At 40.5% G+C, this 15,840-nt stretch overlaps 1 protein-coding gene across 3 annotated transcripts in view; it reads right to left on the bottom strand.

Moving 5' to 3' along the window:
• The window catches only part of abcc1 (ATP binding cassette subfamily C member 1 (ABCC1 blood group)), a 105,048-nt gene extending 94,632 nt beyond the window's left edge, over window positions 1-10,416 (bottom strand). For all 3 annotated transcript variants that reach the window (XM_067233037.1, XM_067233036.1, XM_067233035.1), the window contains exons 1-4: window positions 10,305-10,416; window positions 5,463-5,639; window positions 2,020-2,148; window positions 1,621-1,758 (exon numbers count right to left, since the gene is read on the bottom strand). In XM_067233037.1, coding sequence (XP_067089138.1) covers window positions 1,621-1,758; window positions 2,020-2,148; window positions 5,463-5,639; window positions 10,305-10,352 — 492 coding nt within the window. In that variant the 5' untranslated portion in view covers window positions 10,353-10,416. The remainder of the gene's footprint in view (window positions 1-1,620; window positions 1,759-2,019; window positions 2,149-5,462; window positions 5,640-10,304) is intronic.
• Window positions 10,417-15,840: the final 5,424 nt, after the last annotated feature.

A 15,840-nucleotide genomic window follows, 5' to 3' on the forward strand; every position in this document is an offset into this window, starting at 1 on the left:
TTATTATTGATATTTATTATTACTAATAATAAAAATCAAATTGAGCAACTGATCTGGAAAAAGGGAAGTGAGGTCATATCTTAGTCAATCTTTGAGGCATTGACTCCAAACTTGGTGTATGGACTCAGGACCCTCTTATGAAGAGGTCTGAGACAGGTAGTGACATTTGACCTCTAGGGGGCACTACAAGGCAGGATTGTGTGTTGACCAATAACTGTTGATTTGTTTGTCTTATTTAAGTGATTCCTTTGTCTCGTGATATCTTAGTAGATCCCGTGTCTGACACGTTAACTTGTGATACCAGCCAAATTGATGTGGTCGCCATTTCGAATGAATATAAAGTTTTTTCGCTACCCCTCCTATAAAGTTGTCCAATCTTCACCAGATTTGGCACAGATCCTCTCCAGACCAAGCCTCACAAAATACATCACGTTTTTTTGATTTTCTAAACCTTTTTACTGGAACAGCCAATCAAAGTCGTCAACCAAGCCACCATAAAAGAAGTGAGGTCATATCTCAGCACCTGTTTACTGCATTGACACCAAATTTGGTATAATGACTAGGGACCCTGTTCTAAAGAGGTCCAATAGGTCATGCCATTTCACCTCTAGGTGGCGCTGCAATAAGCAAAAATCTGGCACCAATTATATTCAGATCAAGCCTCACAAATGTTTTCACATGGTTTTTGATTTTCAAAACAGTTTTTCCGGTAAAGCAGATCAAAGTCGGCAATGAAGCCGCCAAAACAGGAAGTGAGATCATATCTCAGTAAATATTTGCTGAATTGACATCAAACTTGGTACAGGTGCTCGGGACCCTGTTCCAAAGAGGACCACAAAAGGTTGTGTCATCTAACCGCTAGGGGGCGATCCCTTGTCTGACACATGTTAACTTGTGATACCAGATGAATTGATGCGGCCGCCATTTTACATTTTATTAAAAGTTTTTTCCCTATTCCTCCAACAAAATGTTCCAATATTCACCAAATTTGTGGTCTTCAGACCACAATCCCATTGACATGTCAAAATAGGACTGAATTACAGCTGTTTAAACTTGGGCCAAATCTGACAACCGCTTGCCAGTTGAAAAACTGCTTATATTTTTAACACAGTAACTGAACACAGTAATTTCCAGCACTGAGAATAGCTCACTAGGATAAATTGGTATCCTAGCCCAATAAGAATCGATAAGCAGGAATTGATAAGGAATCAGAATTGTTAAAATCTTATCAATACTCATCCCTAGGTACAACGCAGTCGCTAGCTACCTGTAGTCTAGCTGTATATAGTCATGGCAATCCTCACACAAACTATCAAAATTATTTTAGATTTTCGAAACGGTTTGATCGGTACAGCCAATGTGGCATATGTGGCAAAGCCAGCAAACAGGAAGTTGGGTCGTATCTCAGCAAATCTTTGATGGATTAAAAGCTGCATTTACTCAGAACCCTGTTCTGAGGATGTCTAAAATGTTTTTTGTTCATTTTACCTGCTTTACCGGTTTGGCCACCTCATTGCTGCTTGCAGCTATATTTAAGGCAAACTTTTCTTCAGAACATGCCAGCTCGAATATGGATTTCCTGTGGAAACCAAACCCATAACCAGCCGGACCACTTCTCACCTCTTGAAGTGCCTGTAGGACCTTGGACCTGAAGGTGACCGTGGCACAAAGGACAGCCACCAGCCAGAAGTTGAGCATCACCCCTGACGACTGAACCCCTTTTATCCTCTCGTACTGGGTCAGAAAAGTGGCCAGAAGCTGTGGAATGCACACACACACACACACACAAATCCATATGCAAATACAGTATACACAAAAGGATATGTACTCAGAGACAACAAAACACAACACATTTACAAAACACACAACAAAAGCATCCATTAATTTGTATAACTGGCGTTTTTTTCCTAGTAGTTAAGCAACATACTAAAGAGTGATTAAAATTCAAAAGGCCCTAATACCTGCCACTCATTGGCATTGTGTATGTGTGTAGAAGGGGGGGAGTCTCGGGCATATTACCATGGTGATGCCAAGCATGGTGGGGCTGACCAGATACACAGGTGCAAGGGCACTGTTACCATAGGTTCTTTCCCAGAAAGAGTAAAAAACATCCGCCCAGCAGACAATCCACAGCAGAAAGCCAACTGCCTAGAGGTAGTGGGCAGGAAGAAAGAGATCAATCAAATCTATATTTTCTATAAAACAGGCCTCAGGTTGTTGGGATGTTTACAGACAGGTCTTTGTTTTCCACATCACACAGAAATGTCTGCAAAAAGTGTGTGTGTGTGTTCTGGTATTCCTATCTTTGTGGGGACATCGGTCTGTTTACACAGTCACCTCATGGGGACCTCTAACCTTGTGGGGACCAAAAAGCAGGTCCCCATAAGGATTTAAATTTTAAATGATTACAGGAATGATTCTGAAGGTGCCTATGTGATTTTTAGCTTTGGCTCAAAAGTCATGTAAACCAGTGGGTGTGTGTGTGGGGTGTCGTGTGTCGCCCCCTTGTAGTTCACTGCTGGTAATAGTAAGAGCGTCTGCTAAATAACTAAATGTAATGCACCCAACGTTCCACACACAGATATGCAAAATATAAATTGGCCACGCCCACTTTCGGGTCCCCATAAGCCTGTAAAAAAATATGTGTGAGCCATGTGTATTTTGTAATGAGAGAAATTATTATTATTATCAACTCACCAAATTATTAATATTTTATTTTGATAAATATTTCTTTAATAAAGATTATTTGGTTAAAAAACTAAACATTTTAGGAGTTAATTAAAATATATATAGTTTGTTTTCCATTTCCTGTCCATTTCCTGTATGTGCCATGTGCTATAGGGCCACCTTGCATTAGGGTCTGAACAGCATGCAATATAATCGTCATGCTTCCTTCAACAACAACTTCCAAGAGTAAGCTTTTAAAAACGTAGAACTAGAATAATTCAAATATCTGCACACAATTCATTCAGATTTAGTACTCGTGAATTGTCCAACTATCCAGCTAACATTGTTACACACTCGTTAGTAATGCGGCTAACACAGTTAGCCAGCTAGCGAGATCTTGCTAATAAATTAGTTGTCTCTAGTTAGTAGAAGTGACCAACAACGTTATCTTCTTCGGGAACTTATCTGGAGATCCCACATTGTTGACATTGTTAAAGGTAAGCAGGATTACAAACTTTCTGACTACACATGTTTGTACACAGTACATCCTACACTTCTTGCACACTTGCAGCCAGTAACGCTACAGATAGATTCCACTGTAAAAACCAGAACAGAAAAGCATGGTGTAATGTTAATTTTTTACAATATATTATATATTATTTATATGAACATTCAGTAGCCACAACAAGAGTTTGTGTTTGACTTTGCACACAACTGAGCTAAGCTGTTTGCGTTCGCACATCTTGAGTAAAACAGGCTTCGTGGGGACATCTCAAACACAATGTTATAGTTCCTTGTGGGGACCAGTTGTCTCTGTGTTGCCCAAAGTCAAACACTGACTAAAGGTGTGCTGTGGGGACGTCGTGAATGTCCAGAATAGAGTGATATTTGACAGTCTTGGCAGGGTTGAGGAACTGCATAGATATAACTTTATACATTACATAGACTGTATAACATCAGTGTTTACTGTATTATTTTTTCCAGGTCATTTAATATGCAAGTAACATGAATACCAATGTCTGTTGTCCTGCTTTCAGCTCATCAATCGTGCTTAGACTCTAAACAAGGAATCTCTGCAGAAACACAACGAAACCAGCAATGGCTCAGAGTTTGGCAGTTTTTGTTTACATTTACATCAGCAAAAGGTCTATTGAACATGTTACATTTATATACAACCTTTTAAAAAAGCAGTTGAAAGTTTTGTATGTTACTGTTTTGTTCTGGAGGTTCCATAATGGCGGACTGATGTATTATTATGTTCCATATATATTCTGTATATATATGTGGTCTACTATTTTAAAACTAAAGCAACAAGAGTTTGATTGTTTTCAGGTTAATTTAATATATATATAAAATTTTTATAACTGCATTTTGGCTTACAAAAACAAATGGCAATTAAAGGTTTATTGCATTGTTATTGGAAGTGTCATGTCTTGGTGGTCAATTAGTAGTTAATTGTAGTTTTATTATGATGGTACTAGGGGATTTACGTAGTAGTAAGATTATTAACAGTTGTTGACTGTAGTAATAATGGATGACAAAATGGATAGTGGATAATAGTGTAAATTAGAAGGATTTAAAGGTTTGACTTGTGTGGCAAATATGGGTTGGGTTAGTATATAATAATTAACTTATCTTTCAATCCTCGTACTTAGGGATAGCCGTTCAGTACTTAATCAAACCAAAGAATATCAGTAGATCATAAAATCAGCTTTTTGTGAAGATAACTAGTCGACACCAAGTACCCAAGTCGACACCATTCTTCTGCTGCAGTTCAATAGCCTGGGGGAACGAGGCGAACGGCTGGCCCGTCTTAATTACGTGATATGCCGTTGTTATAAGTCGTGCAATAACACGATGGGCATCTACATTTAAATTCCTGACCAGCATGGTCAACGGCCTGGAAGATGGATTGTCAACCATCCGCTTAACGCTAGCTGTCACGCAAACCAGGTGCTGTCTGCGAGCATGGCTGGTCAGGGATTGTTTTCGAAAATTGTCGGTGCCGGTGTAAAAAGATCCAATGTTGTCTGCTTTAGACGGGAACATACGACAGACGACACAGTGCATCTTCGTTCCATAAAAAAAGTTGCTTCCGTTTGAGCTCGTAGCCCTACATTGCTGCCATCTTCACTTTATTGTCTTGCGCCAGTCTCGCGCAAGTTGTAAATTTTTTTATCGAGATTAGAGAATTACAATTTGACAACCACTCGTCACTCACTACTCAACTCTTGATTTGCCAACTGTGCGCCCCACGAGCTGCAAAGTTATTTATGCATTTAGCAGATAGCAAAACATATGAAGGGTGTTAACTTTTACAATGCAAATTTATAATTTGCAGTGGCCCGATCGGGCCAGTGAGTTGCTAGTTTAACTGTCCCGACGTTACTTTTTACTGGCCCCAGGCCATCGTTATTGTCGAGCCCTGCAGAGGATACCCACAGCCCCTCCATTTCTTCTAAAACGTCAGTGACATCTCAACATTGATAAACCTTTGCGACACAGCGTCACGCTAATTTCATAGACGTGAATAGCGCAAATTTGCATCGCCGGCGCAAATTCATGGTTTTCATTGACTTTCTATGTAATCTCATCAATATTGACCCTTGTGACCTCTTTATCTGCAGTCAAATGTTCTATCACTTTGATACACATATTTACTGTTTCTTCCTTCCTTCCATTCCCTCACTACCTGGTATATATATCTACTGCTCACCTCCCTCCCTCCTTCCCTCTCTGATTGACACACACACATACACTTGTTGCATTGTGTGTGTAAGTGTAAGGGTACTCACAGTCTTGGCTTTGTTGAGGTGGGTCATACATATGTAGCCCTGATCATGGCTTTTGAGGTATAGAAAGTAGAACGGGGCACACACCCAGAGGTAGAGGCAAGGCAGCCACACGAGCACCGTGTTCTGGAAGCAACGGGTCAGGTCCGGGTTGGGGGTGTGCCATGTACGGTTCCAATTCTGGGGGGGAAGGGGAGGGAAAGAAACAAAGAAAGAAGACTAGATGGTTATTGTGCCTCCACAAGATATAGGACTACCTATTTTGTTTGAAAGAAAGATTAGCCTACATAGTAAAATAATGTTTATCTGCAATTACACAAAATTTTACAGAGAAGTAGTTGCACTGTTAATAGCTTTTTGAAGATTACTTATCTTACCTCTTCCTACCTTCATGTCAGAAAATAAGCAGTTAAGTTGAACTTAATTAAACCCGTAATAAATCCTCAGAACAAAGGGTTAGACCTCGCACAGGGGTGCCTGGGAGTGTTGGTGTCAAGTCTGGAACATGAGACTCAGCCTTTCACAGCTTTAACCATTGAAGCAAAGGTTTGTGGCACTCTCAATTCTCAAACTTCTGTTAGCTTGCCTAGAAGTGCTCGATGAAACTGCAGTTTAAGTTTAAATCATGTTTATATTGCAGACCTCTTGTAATGCATGTCTTAAACTGATGTCACCTGCTGTAATGATAGTGTAGGTCTGAATTGGTTGTGTTATGCAGGTCTCACAAGGTCTATAAAATGTATAAAAGATGTGGTGAAATGTATACAATATTGTCATTGCCAAGGTTTAACCAGTTGTTGTTATTAGCAGCAAGGGGCTTTGCCTACGTTCTCGTAAGCATGGGCAACGCTATATAGTTAGCTGCCTATTGACAGTGATACATGTTTTCAGGGGCCTGTTCCATAAAGGCCGCTCAAATAAGTTGGACTTAAAGTCCCAAACCAGACTTGAATTAGCTTAACAAGTCAAGCGGGGCTAAAGCGGTTCCATAAAGGCCAATTTCAGCTCACGCAGTCCTACTAATTCAAGTCAGATTTAAAGTCCCAAGGGTTCAAAGTATCTAACCATGTAAAGTAATTCGTCCAAATACAATGTTTTACTTCATGAATATCCATTATCCTTTGTTTCATTATGCAAGTTAGCCGACAGAAGAAACAACTTGTTCACATAAAAGTGTTCTTTTCTCCGGTTAGCAACGGAGTATTTACAATATGAAGGCATCAAAATGTCCGTTGAACCCTCCCCTTTTGATTGACACCTTGTTTGACCCAATAGGAACTTCCATGCCCGGTTGACAGCCCTCTAAAGCCAACTAGGTCTGTGCGTCCTGCCCCCCCCCCCCCCCCGCCCCCCCCCCCCCCCACACACACACACTCTTTCTAACCAAATTTCTCGAACTGGCTTCGACTGGCTCTGAAATGAGCTCGTTAGCCTTGTAGCTGACAGCTAGCTGAAAATGCCAATACCTCATTTGTATGTGTCTGTGGAGCCGTCAAAATAAAAGTCGATTGCGCAATATGGTTGACAGAATCAGTTTTCTTTGTGCGCCAATCCTGGGAATCAGATATAGCAACTCCAATGTGTTCATGCTTCAATTTTTGTGTTTCAGTAATACTAATTAGGGATTTAGCTATTATATATGATAGTTCTAAGTACCACCTTTCATTAGAGATAACAATTATGAAAAATAATACCTAAGGCTTCAACCTGTGGTCCAATTTAGTCTTCCAGCTAATACCTACCACCTCTAGGCCTCTTCAGGCCTCTGTTTTCAAAACAAAATCTAGGCGGAAATAGAAATGTTCACTTTCCTTGTGTTCAAGCTTCTATTACTCACATTTAGATTTAGTCATTTAGCAGACGCTCTTATCCAGAGCGACTTACAGTAAGTACAGGGACATTCCCCCGAGGCAAGTAGGGTGAAGTGCCTTGCCCAAGGACACAACGTCAGTTGGCATGACCGGGAATCGAACTGGCAACCTTCGGATTACTAGCCCGACTCCCTCACCGCTCAGCCAACTGACTCAACACTAGTAGGACTGACAGGGGTCCTGACAACAGGGGACATAACTTCAGAGTGTCAGCTTTCAAAAGAGATCATTTACATGCATGTACTCCAAATGGTTCAAGAACAGCTTCCAATTTACTTTGGGTATGCTGTTTAGGCGTTTTTAGGCACATTTAACAGGAATATAAGTAGTCAAGCTAATTGCGCGGGCACCCTATTCTTAAAGGAGACATGACATGCTGTTTTTGGATGCTTTTATATAGGCCTTAGTGGTCCCCTAATAATGTATCAGAAGTCTCTTTCCCAAAATTCAGCCTAGGTGCAGAATTACAGCCACTACTAGCAGTCCCACAAGGAGCTTTCCTCAGAACGCGCTGTTTTGGTGTCTGTAGCTTTAAATGCTAATGAGGAGCGGAGGGGCGGCACCATGCGCTAATGTTTACAATGGATGTATCGCAATGGCTGTAGCCCCGTTGCTGTAAGATGCCTCGAATTTGCCCATTCTCATCTGATAACCCTGGTTTGCAGAGGTACACACTCAGTCATTTCAATGAGGGGAAAGGCGGATATCACGCGTGCCATAACACCAACAGCAGAACGGTTATCCAAATAACAGAAGTGTACAACACTCACGTTACAGCATGTGTTTTCACACACATACTTGATGATATCTACCTTTCCATTAGCGACAGTAACTCAGCTGTTAGCTGCAGAGCTAATGTTACAGCCACATTCTAAGGGTAGCAAGCTAGGTAACCATATACAGTAAAGCTACACAATGATATAGCGTTAGTTAACTTACTTGTCCGAGGTTAGTAGCTGGACGAAGGAGAGTTAGTACTGATCCAGAATTTAATTTCAGCAAGGCCAGTTTTGTATTAGCTCAAGTTGAGGAAACAGTCGTGGCTGAAGTGTTTGGCGCAGACATACAAAACAAATGCGCCTACAACAGAAGTTGTGTAGGCGCATTTCCAGAGAAAATAAAATTAAGATACTGGGTCCCCAGAGGCTCGGATGAAGGAACTGTAAAAATATTTTTGTTTTCCTTTGTACATCCAAACTGAGAAAATGTAATGCTTCGTTTGTTTGCAAGCCATGATGTCTCTCGAGGATAAAAACACTTGCACGGTCGTAGCTCAGTTTATTATGGGCGGGCCAGATTCTCTGGGTGGGCAAAGCAGAGAGAGGGGAGGTAACCTTCCCCCTTGTGACGTAACAAAGAGGAGATTTTCAAACAGAGCAATTGAGCTTTCATTTTCGGAAAGGCGGAGAAGAACACCCAGGGCTTGGTTTACACCGATCGAAAATTCTAGCCACTGGGGGACCAAAGGCAGGCTAGGGAAACTCATTGATGTTAAATAACCTCCTAAAGTGAAGTTTTCATGTCATGTCACCTTTAAGCAGCCAGAGAGGTAAAACATGGATCATACAATCAACCACGGCAAAAGCAATGCACACGGCCACGTGACTTCTTCCAGAAAGAATGTCCCTTTAAGCCTTGTACTATGACAGCTCCCTCATCCACCGCTTCATCAAAATGAAACGACACGCCATGATTGACGTGAACGATAGGCTACGTAGGTCGAGGTCTTTTTTTAGACCTTTAGTTACTTCATTGATTAAAAAACAGACACCCTCTAAACACATGTAAATTTACTTTTTTGACATTGTTTTAAGTAAATAGCCTACTATTAATCAATACATTACCCAGTAGCCTAACTTTTTAACATGGTTGTGTCGATAGAGGATATAGATAGCCTATGGATTTAGGTTTGTTTTGCAATTGTATACTACTGTTAACAACTATACAGCTATGCTAATTATACTCAGATAATTTAGATTGAGATAGGCCTATGCCTGATGACTAAACATTTGAAATCACAAACTAGGCAAGCCATAGGATATGTTTAACGTGGCGTGTATCAAATCATTGTTCATCATCGTTTAATGCATTAGGCTAAATGTTGTAGCCTATGTAGGCTATTTAAGTTGATTTTATATCAATGTTGAACATATTGAACTGATGAGAATAAGAAAATGAGAATATCCGTGGTAAATCATCGTTTTCCCGTTGGGTCAGTGTTACGGAAGGTCTGGTTAAGCACCAAGTCACGCTAAGCCTGACAGTTTAGCCTGCCCCGGAACAGACTAGTTTCGCAGCCGAAGTTGCCATAGTAACCGAGTTCGAACTACGTTGAGCTAGCTTTATGGAACCGAATGAACTAGAAATTAGTCCGACTAACTGACATAAGTCTGACTTATTCGGTAAACTCGCTTTATGGAACAGGCCTTAGATCCACTAATGACCATAAATAGCAACGACATAACATCTTGCGACGCAGCATTGCCGGTACAGTATTGTGCCGGCAAGCAACACGCCTCTGATTGTTATAGTATAACAGACAATACAATAGTGCAAAGAGGTGATGTGGTCCCAACTTCCAAGTTTATTTTGGATTGCCTGACTAGCTAGCAATTTAGGCTGCTGTACAATAATGTTTGCCAACTAGCGAGATAGCTGTCTGGCGTACAAAAAGTGAATTTATTTTTACAAAACTGCTGCAGTAAAAATGCTTCAGTTTATCAAGCAAACAAAGAAAATATCTAAACCTTGTTTGTTTGTTGTATACACAACCAAAATGTCACCAATCAGTGTTAACACTATTCCAGCACATAGCCTCATCGGCACAATAACGGCCTAGCTAGCTGCTAACCTGCGTCCTAGTATCACTATAATAGGCAGCTAGCTAGCATTGCCCTACGAGACCGTGAGCAAAGCCTCTTGTTGCTAATAACAACTATAACTGCTATCGAAAGGTCGCCATGGGAAAACTTACCCAAAATGGATCGGAACCGTCAACACTGCAGAACTTGTCAATACCCATTCGCCGAAGTTTAAGTTATCTTTAGCTAGCTAGATAATTTGGTGGTGCTACAGCTTTGGTTTCATAACCCCAGTCTGTGAAAGCGCTTCTGTACATCAGTGTAGAGAAGGTTACAGACAGAGGGCGCTATAAGCTCATCTCTGACTGTATGATATTGTGGATGGGTGACAAATGCCACTTTGCGTCCCACCCTTCCTTTATCCAATAGGAATGATGCTCAAAGCGTCCAATATTGCCGCGTATGGGTTTACATTGGAGTTAGTTGAAACCCCAATACTATGGAGGACTAAAAGTGCCACAATGAATTAAATAAATACACCATTAAATAAATAAATACACCATTAAATAATTACTTAAATGTGTCATTAATTAATTAAAATATACAATAAATACATAAATGTGTTCTTAAATGTGTCATTAATTAATTAAAATACCAATTCATTTAATGTAAAATACATATATAATTATTTCACTATTTAACCCTTGTGTGGTGTTCGGGTCTGTGGGACCCGTTTTCACTTTTTATCAAAAGAAAAATGATACGATAAATTATTTTTTCAAACTCAGACTCATTGGCCTTGGCTCATTTTCCATGAAGAACATATATCAGAACACATTTTCAATGACCACACACCGTACACCCCCCCTACACATTTATATTACATACAGGATGTTTGGGTCCACTGGACCCAGGGCTAATAAGAGTGTGGAAATTGTAGGTCCTGTGTACCTTCACTCTGTCCTCCTCTTGTCTGGGCCTGCTGTTAGTGTGTGTGTGTGAGAGCCCCTGCCGTTCCCGCACAAGGTTGCAACATTGTTGACAAATTCAAGCACCGCACCTGTCTGCTCTCACATTCCCGCACATTTTACCCTCTGTCTTGCGGGAACCAATATTTATTTGCTCATACTCTATCCCAGCAGCAAATTGGGGGCGGGACAATATAAATATAGCTTTGCCAGTGTGGTTCCTTATCACAACTGATCAAGATGGCGAAAAGATTGTCTGCTCAGAGGGCAATGCAACTGATTTTGGAAGAGAGAGAAGCTTTTGACGATGAAGTACAGGAAGAGATTTCAGAATGTGAGGATCACATTTCTGAAAATTCAGAGTCTGACAGTAACTTTGAAGAAGAGGATGAGATTGATCATCAGCTACTCCAAAAACAAAGACGAGCCACAGGACCAGCCCATCAGCAGCCAGCACAAGGACCAGCCCATCAGCAGCCAGCACAAGGACCAGCCCATGAGCAGCCAGCTCAAGGACCAGCCCATCAGCAGCCAGCTCAAGGACCAGAACAAGATCGTCATCATATAGAAAGGGGAGAAATATGGATGTCAAAAAAATATGAAATTGAATGGTCTTCTTTCCCAAAAAATGAGCCACCCCGCATGGCTGCCAATGTCATAAGGATGCAACCAGGGCCAACACGGATGGCAGTAACTCATGTGCATGACACCAAGTCTGCTTTTGAGATTTTCATCACAGATTCAATCCAGAAAAGTATTCTGGATTCCACTAATTTGGAAGGAAGGCGTGTGTTTGGAGAAAGGTGGAAGGAGATGGACCAAACCCACTTACATGCCTACTTTGGGGTTCTCATCCTTGCGGGAGTTTTCAAGTCCAAAGGGGAATCCACAGAATCCCTGTGGGATGCAGAAACGGGCAGAGAAATCTTCTGGGCAACAATGTCCCTGGAAAACTTCCACATCATCTCTAGGGTTATCCGGTTTGATAACCGAGATGACAGACCAGCTCGACGGCAGAGAGACAAGCTAGCTGCCATCAGGACAGTGTGGGACAAGTGGGTGCAACGCCTCCCCCTGTTTTACAACCCTGGGCCGAATGTCACCATCGATGAGCAGCTGATGCCATTTAGGGGGCGCTGCCCCTTTAGGCAGTATATACCATCTAAACCTGCAAAATTGCCCCTCACACACACACCCTGCCCCTCATGTGTTGTATAGGCTGGTATGAAAAGACAATGCGTTCAATGGGGCTAATGTGTTGTCTAGACTGACATGGTTACTGTGTGTTCAGCTTGTGTTGTGTAAACTGACCTGAATTGGTTAAATTTCTAATGAAGTTCAAATAGCCTAAATAAAATCTATAGTTATGAAAAACCTTCCTTCATTTGTAAATTTGTTGATTGTTTTTCCATTCTAATTTTGATTATAACTGATTTTCTTTTTTGTCACATTTTATTAAAAAAACGAGAAGCACTTTAGTTCCTAAATGTGATCTAACAAAGGTAAAGGGCAACTATTAACACTATATGCTGTTTATATTGCTTTTGATTGAGATGAAGTAAACATCTGTTGAGTATTTTAACTTAAAATTGTTTGATTGTGTTGAATTAAAAACCCCAAAATGCAGCGGGTCCAGCAGACCCACGAACACTGGCTGAGTAACTAAAATATGAACACCACACAAGGGTTAAGTATTTCATGCTACATTTCATGCTACATTTCACAACGAGTTGTGTTGCAGTGCTTCATTAATTGTGTTAAAAAATTACTTATTTATCATCAATTTTAACAGACCGGCAAGGCAACACGTATATTATTCTACCTGCGCGCGTTGCTGTCTCGGGAATGTCAAACTTGTGAAAACTTTTTTTTGTTCTATATAACATTTATATAGAACACTTTTAAAACAACAACAGTATCATTTAGCCGTTTGAAATCTATTGTAATGACCTGACTAGGTCAGAAAGGAACAATCGTCCAGGCATAAGATGAAGTTTCCGAATTGACGTTTATTAACCACACGGTAGCCTACACAGGCTAAGCCAAACAGCTGTTTGGCCCTAGCCCACGTTAAATAAAAGAAAGGTAGCCCACAAAACAATAGTGACCGTCTCTTGTGAAACCCAGACGTAACAGAAAGAACAGAGGCCAAACCTGGTCTTAATTGTTGCTGGGGGTCATACAACTCCCTGTGCTTTTCAACTTCGAGAATTCATTGATGCTGATTTTAGAAATCGACTTGGTGGTTCTCTCTCGGTAGGCTATGTCTGCACGCGTGTGTGTTGTGTGCAACGCGTGACAACTCGTTTCTCTCAAACAAACAAAACAACTACGGGCATGCTAGCTCAACAGATCAATCCGTTTATTGGGTGTGCTTTGCCTTCGGCAAGGGCACAACCTTTGTTCTCTCACACATATATTATTATTATTATTTTAATCATAATATATAATTAATATTTCTTTTTGCCCCCCTAAAACTCAGTCAATATTTGGCCTACATAGACAACCTAGGTGTCAAAAGTTTCGTCTTGGTAGCGATTGAGTTGCTTCTATTGGGATTTACGTTCCGTTGCATGGTTTATGCTCAAGTTAAGTTTTTGTGGCGTAAAGTGAAGCTAACGGTGGCTAATTTGCTAGCCACAGTCACTGACGTTACTAACATCACTACGTCACTAACGTCACGAAAACACGCGTGACTACCTGTAGCAGAACATTCGTTTAGCATCTGTTAACTTGGGGGATAGCTAGGCTAACTATAGCTTTACATTTAGTCATTTAGCAGACGCTCTTATCCAGAGCGACTTACAGTAAGTACAGGGACATTCCCCCCGAGGCAAGTAGGGTGAAGTGCCTTGCCCAAAGACACAACGTCATTTGACTCGGCCGGGAATCGAACTGGCAACCTTCAGATTACTAGCCCGACTCCCTCACCGCTCAGCCATCTGACTCCCTTTCTGCAGCTTTACTGCAAGGCAGCTGAAGAAACGCCACAAGCAAAGAGGCCAGGATGATAACTATTTACTCATTTTACTTTGTGATGTGAAACACAATTGTGAAATGTAATGTACAATATTAGCTGATATTATTAAGGAAGTAGGCCCACATCTACTTTCGGAAACGGTAGTCTATTTCACTGAAGCATTAGCATGACATTAGCCTCTGTTGCCCGGGCAACACATACTACAGTGGTCTATGATGCATCTGTTTTCAATCGTTAAAATAAACATTCCTCACAAATACATTTTCGTTGTAGGATTTATTATGACATTACATTACAAGTAAACGATTTGTTGGTGAAATTATCATTACCTGTGGTTTCAAACCAGTGTTGCTCACTGCAACGCTGTAGCCTACGCAAGACACACTACAAAAACATCTACACAGCTGTTTAGGAAGTCAAACGGCGACAAAACATGTTCGGCACTCACCTTACTTTAATCAAAAGTCTATCTAACTACTAACCTTAACTTCATTGCCACAGCCTAAACTTTGTCAATCTGTTCATGAAAATAATTAATTTATACAACGGAACGTTACATCCAATTCAACCAACGCAATCGCTACCAAGACGAACACAGCAGTAGTCTAGTACTGTACCGTAGTAGTACAATTTACCGGGGCAGCTTCTCCACACAGGGCTATATCGCATTTTGCGTTGTTACTGACAATGATTGCTACCAGTGAGCTTTTTATGAATGAGCGATTCCACTAAATAAATGTCAAGCTTATTTACGTTTTTGGGGACATATTTTCAGTTAGCAGATGGTACTGTTTGAATCACGATTCCATCTTCTACTGCCGGTAACGTCGTAGAATAATCTTCAAAGGGGGTTCTTTATTCATGAATGAATGCAATATGAGTAGGCTAAATGCCTGAACATCTCACGAGAAGGGAAAAACTTAAAAGGACGTTTAAGTCATAGAGATTAGGTAAATTTTTTACACCGGTCTGCCAAATGTATTCGTTTTGATTCAGCTATGAGGCTGCCTCTTGCTGGGGAAATGAGAAGACATTTATTTCCTTCTACACTTAATTCGTATTTTGAGTTGTCAAAAAAAATATGCTTTTAAATCTATGTAATCTTTATAAATAATAAGTATACATTTTTATATAAAATATACAGAAATATCAGTTGTAAAAATCTCATAAAAAAACGGACCCCTGTGCAACCGACGCAAGCAAGCACACCCTACAATTTCCCCAGAAATTGTACCCTCTCTAGTTCTCATTCGTTTTCATCATTCCAACATTTCATCGTTACCAACATTGTGTAATTATAAAGTCTACAACTTTACAAATGTTCACCGTAGTCTACAATTAATGTAGTAAAATCTTAATAGCATGTTTTTTTTAGTGGTGGGCATAGATATTTTTTTTAAATCTAGATTAATATCACTGTAATCTTGGCGTAAATCTAGATTAATCTAGATTAAAATGGCTCATTTGAATTCCGCTGAAGGCATTCAGAATATGTGTGCTACCCAAATAATTACTAAAAGTAAGTCTTTGAGAACGGGTTTCTCAAGCCAGGTGGCGCATTAGATCAGGAGCTCATTTCCTGTTTCCAAAATGCATCACAAACTGCTTGAGAAAGCTGTTCTACTATGATAATTGGTGATGAAAATAAATTATGTTCAATAAGATGTACTTGTGTTTATTAACTGTTTAATAGATTAGTTAGCTTGGCTGATAGAGCTGCGCTGACGGGCTTGCCGCGGTTGCACTCAAACATCGTAGTTT

The sequence above is a fragment of the Osmerus mordax genome, chromosome 3, assembly GCF_038355195.1.
Source record: "Osmerus mordax isolate fOsmMor3 chromosome 3, fOsmMor3.pri, whole genome shotgun sequence".
NCBI classification, from domain to species: Eukaryota; Metazoa; Chordata; class Actinopteri; order Osmeriformes; family Osmeridae; genus Osmerus; species Osmerus mordax.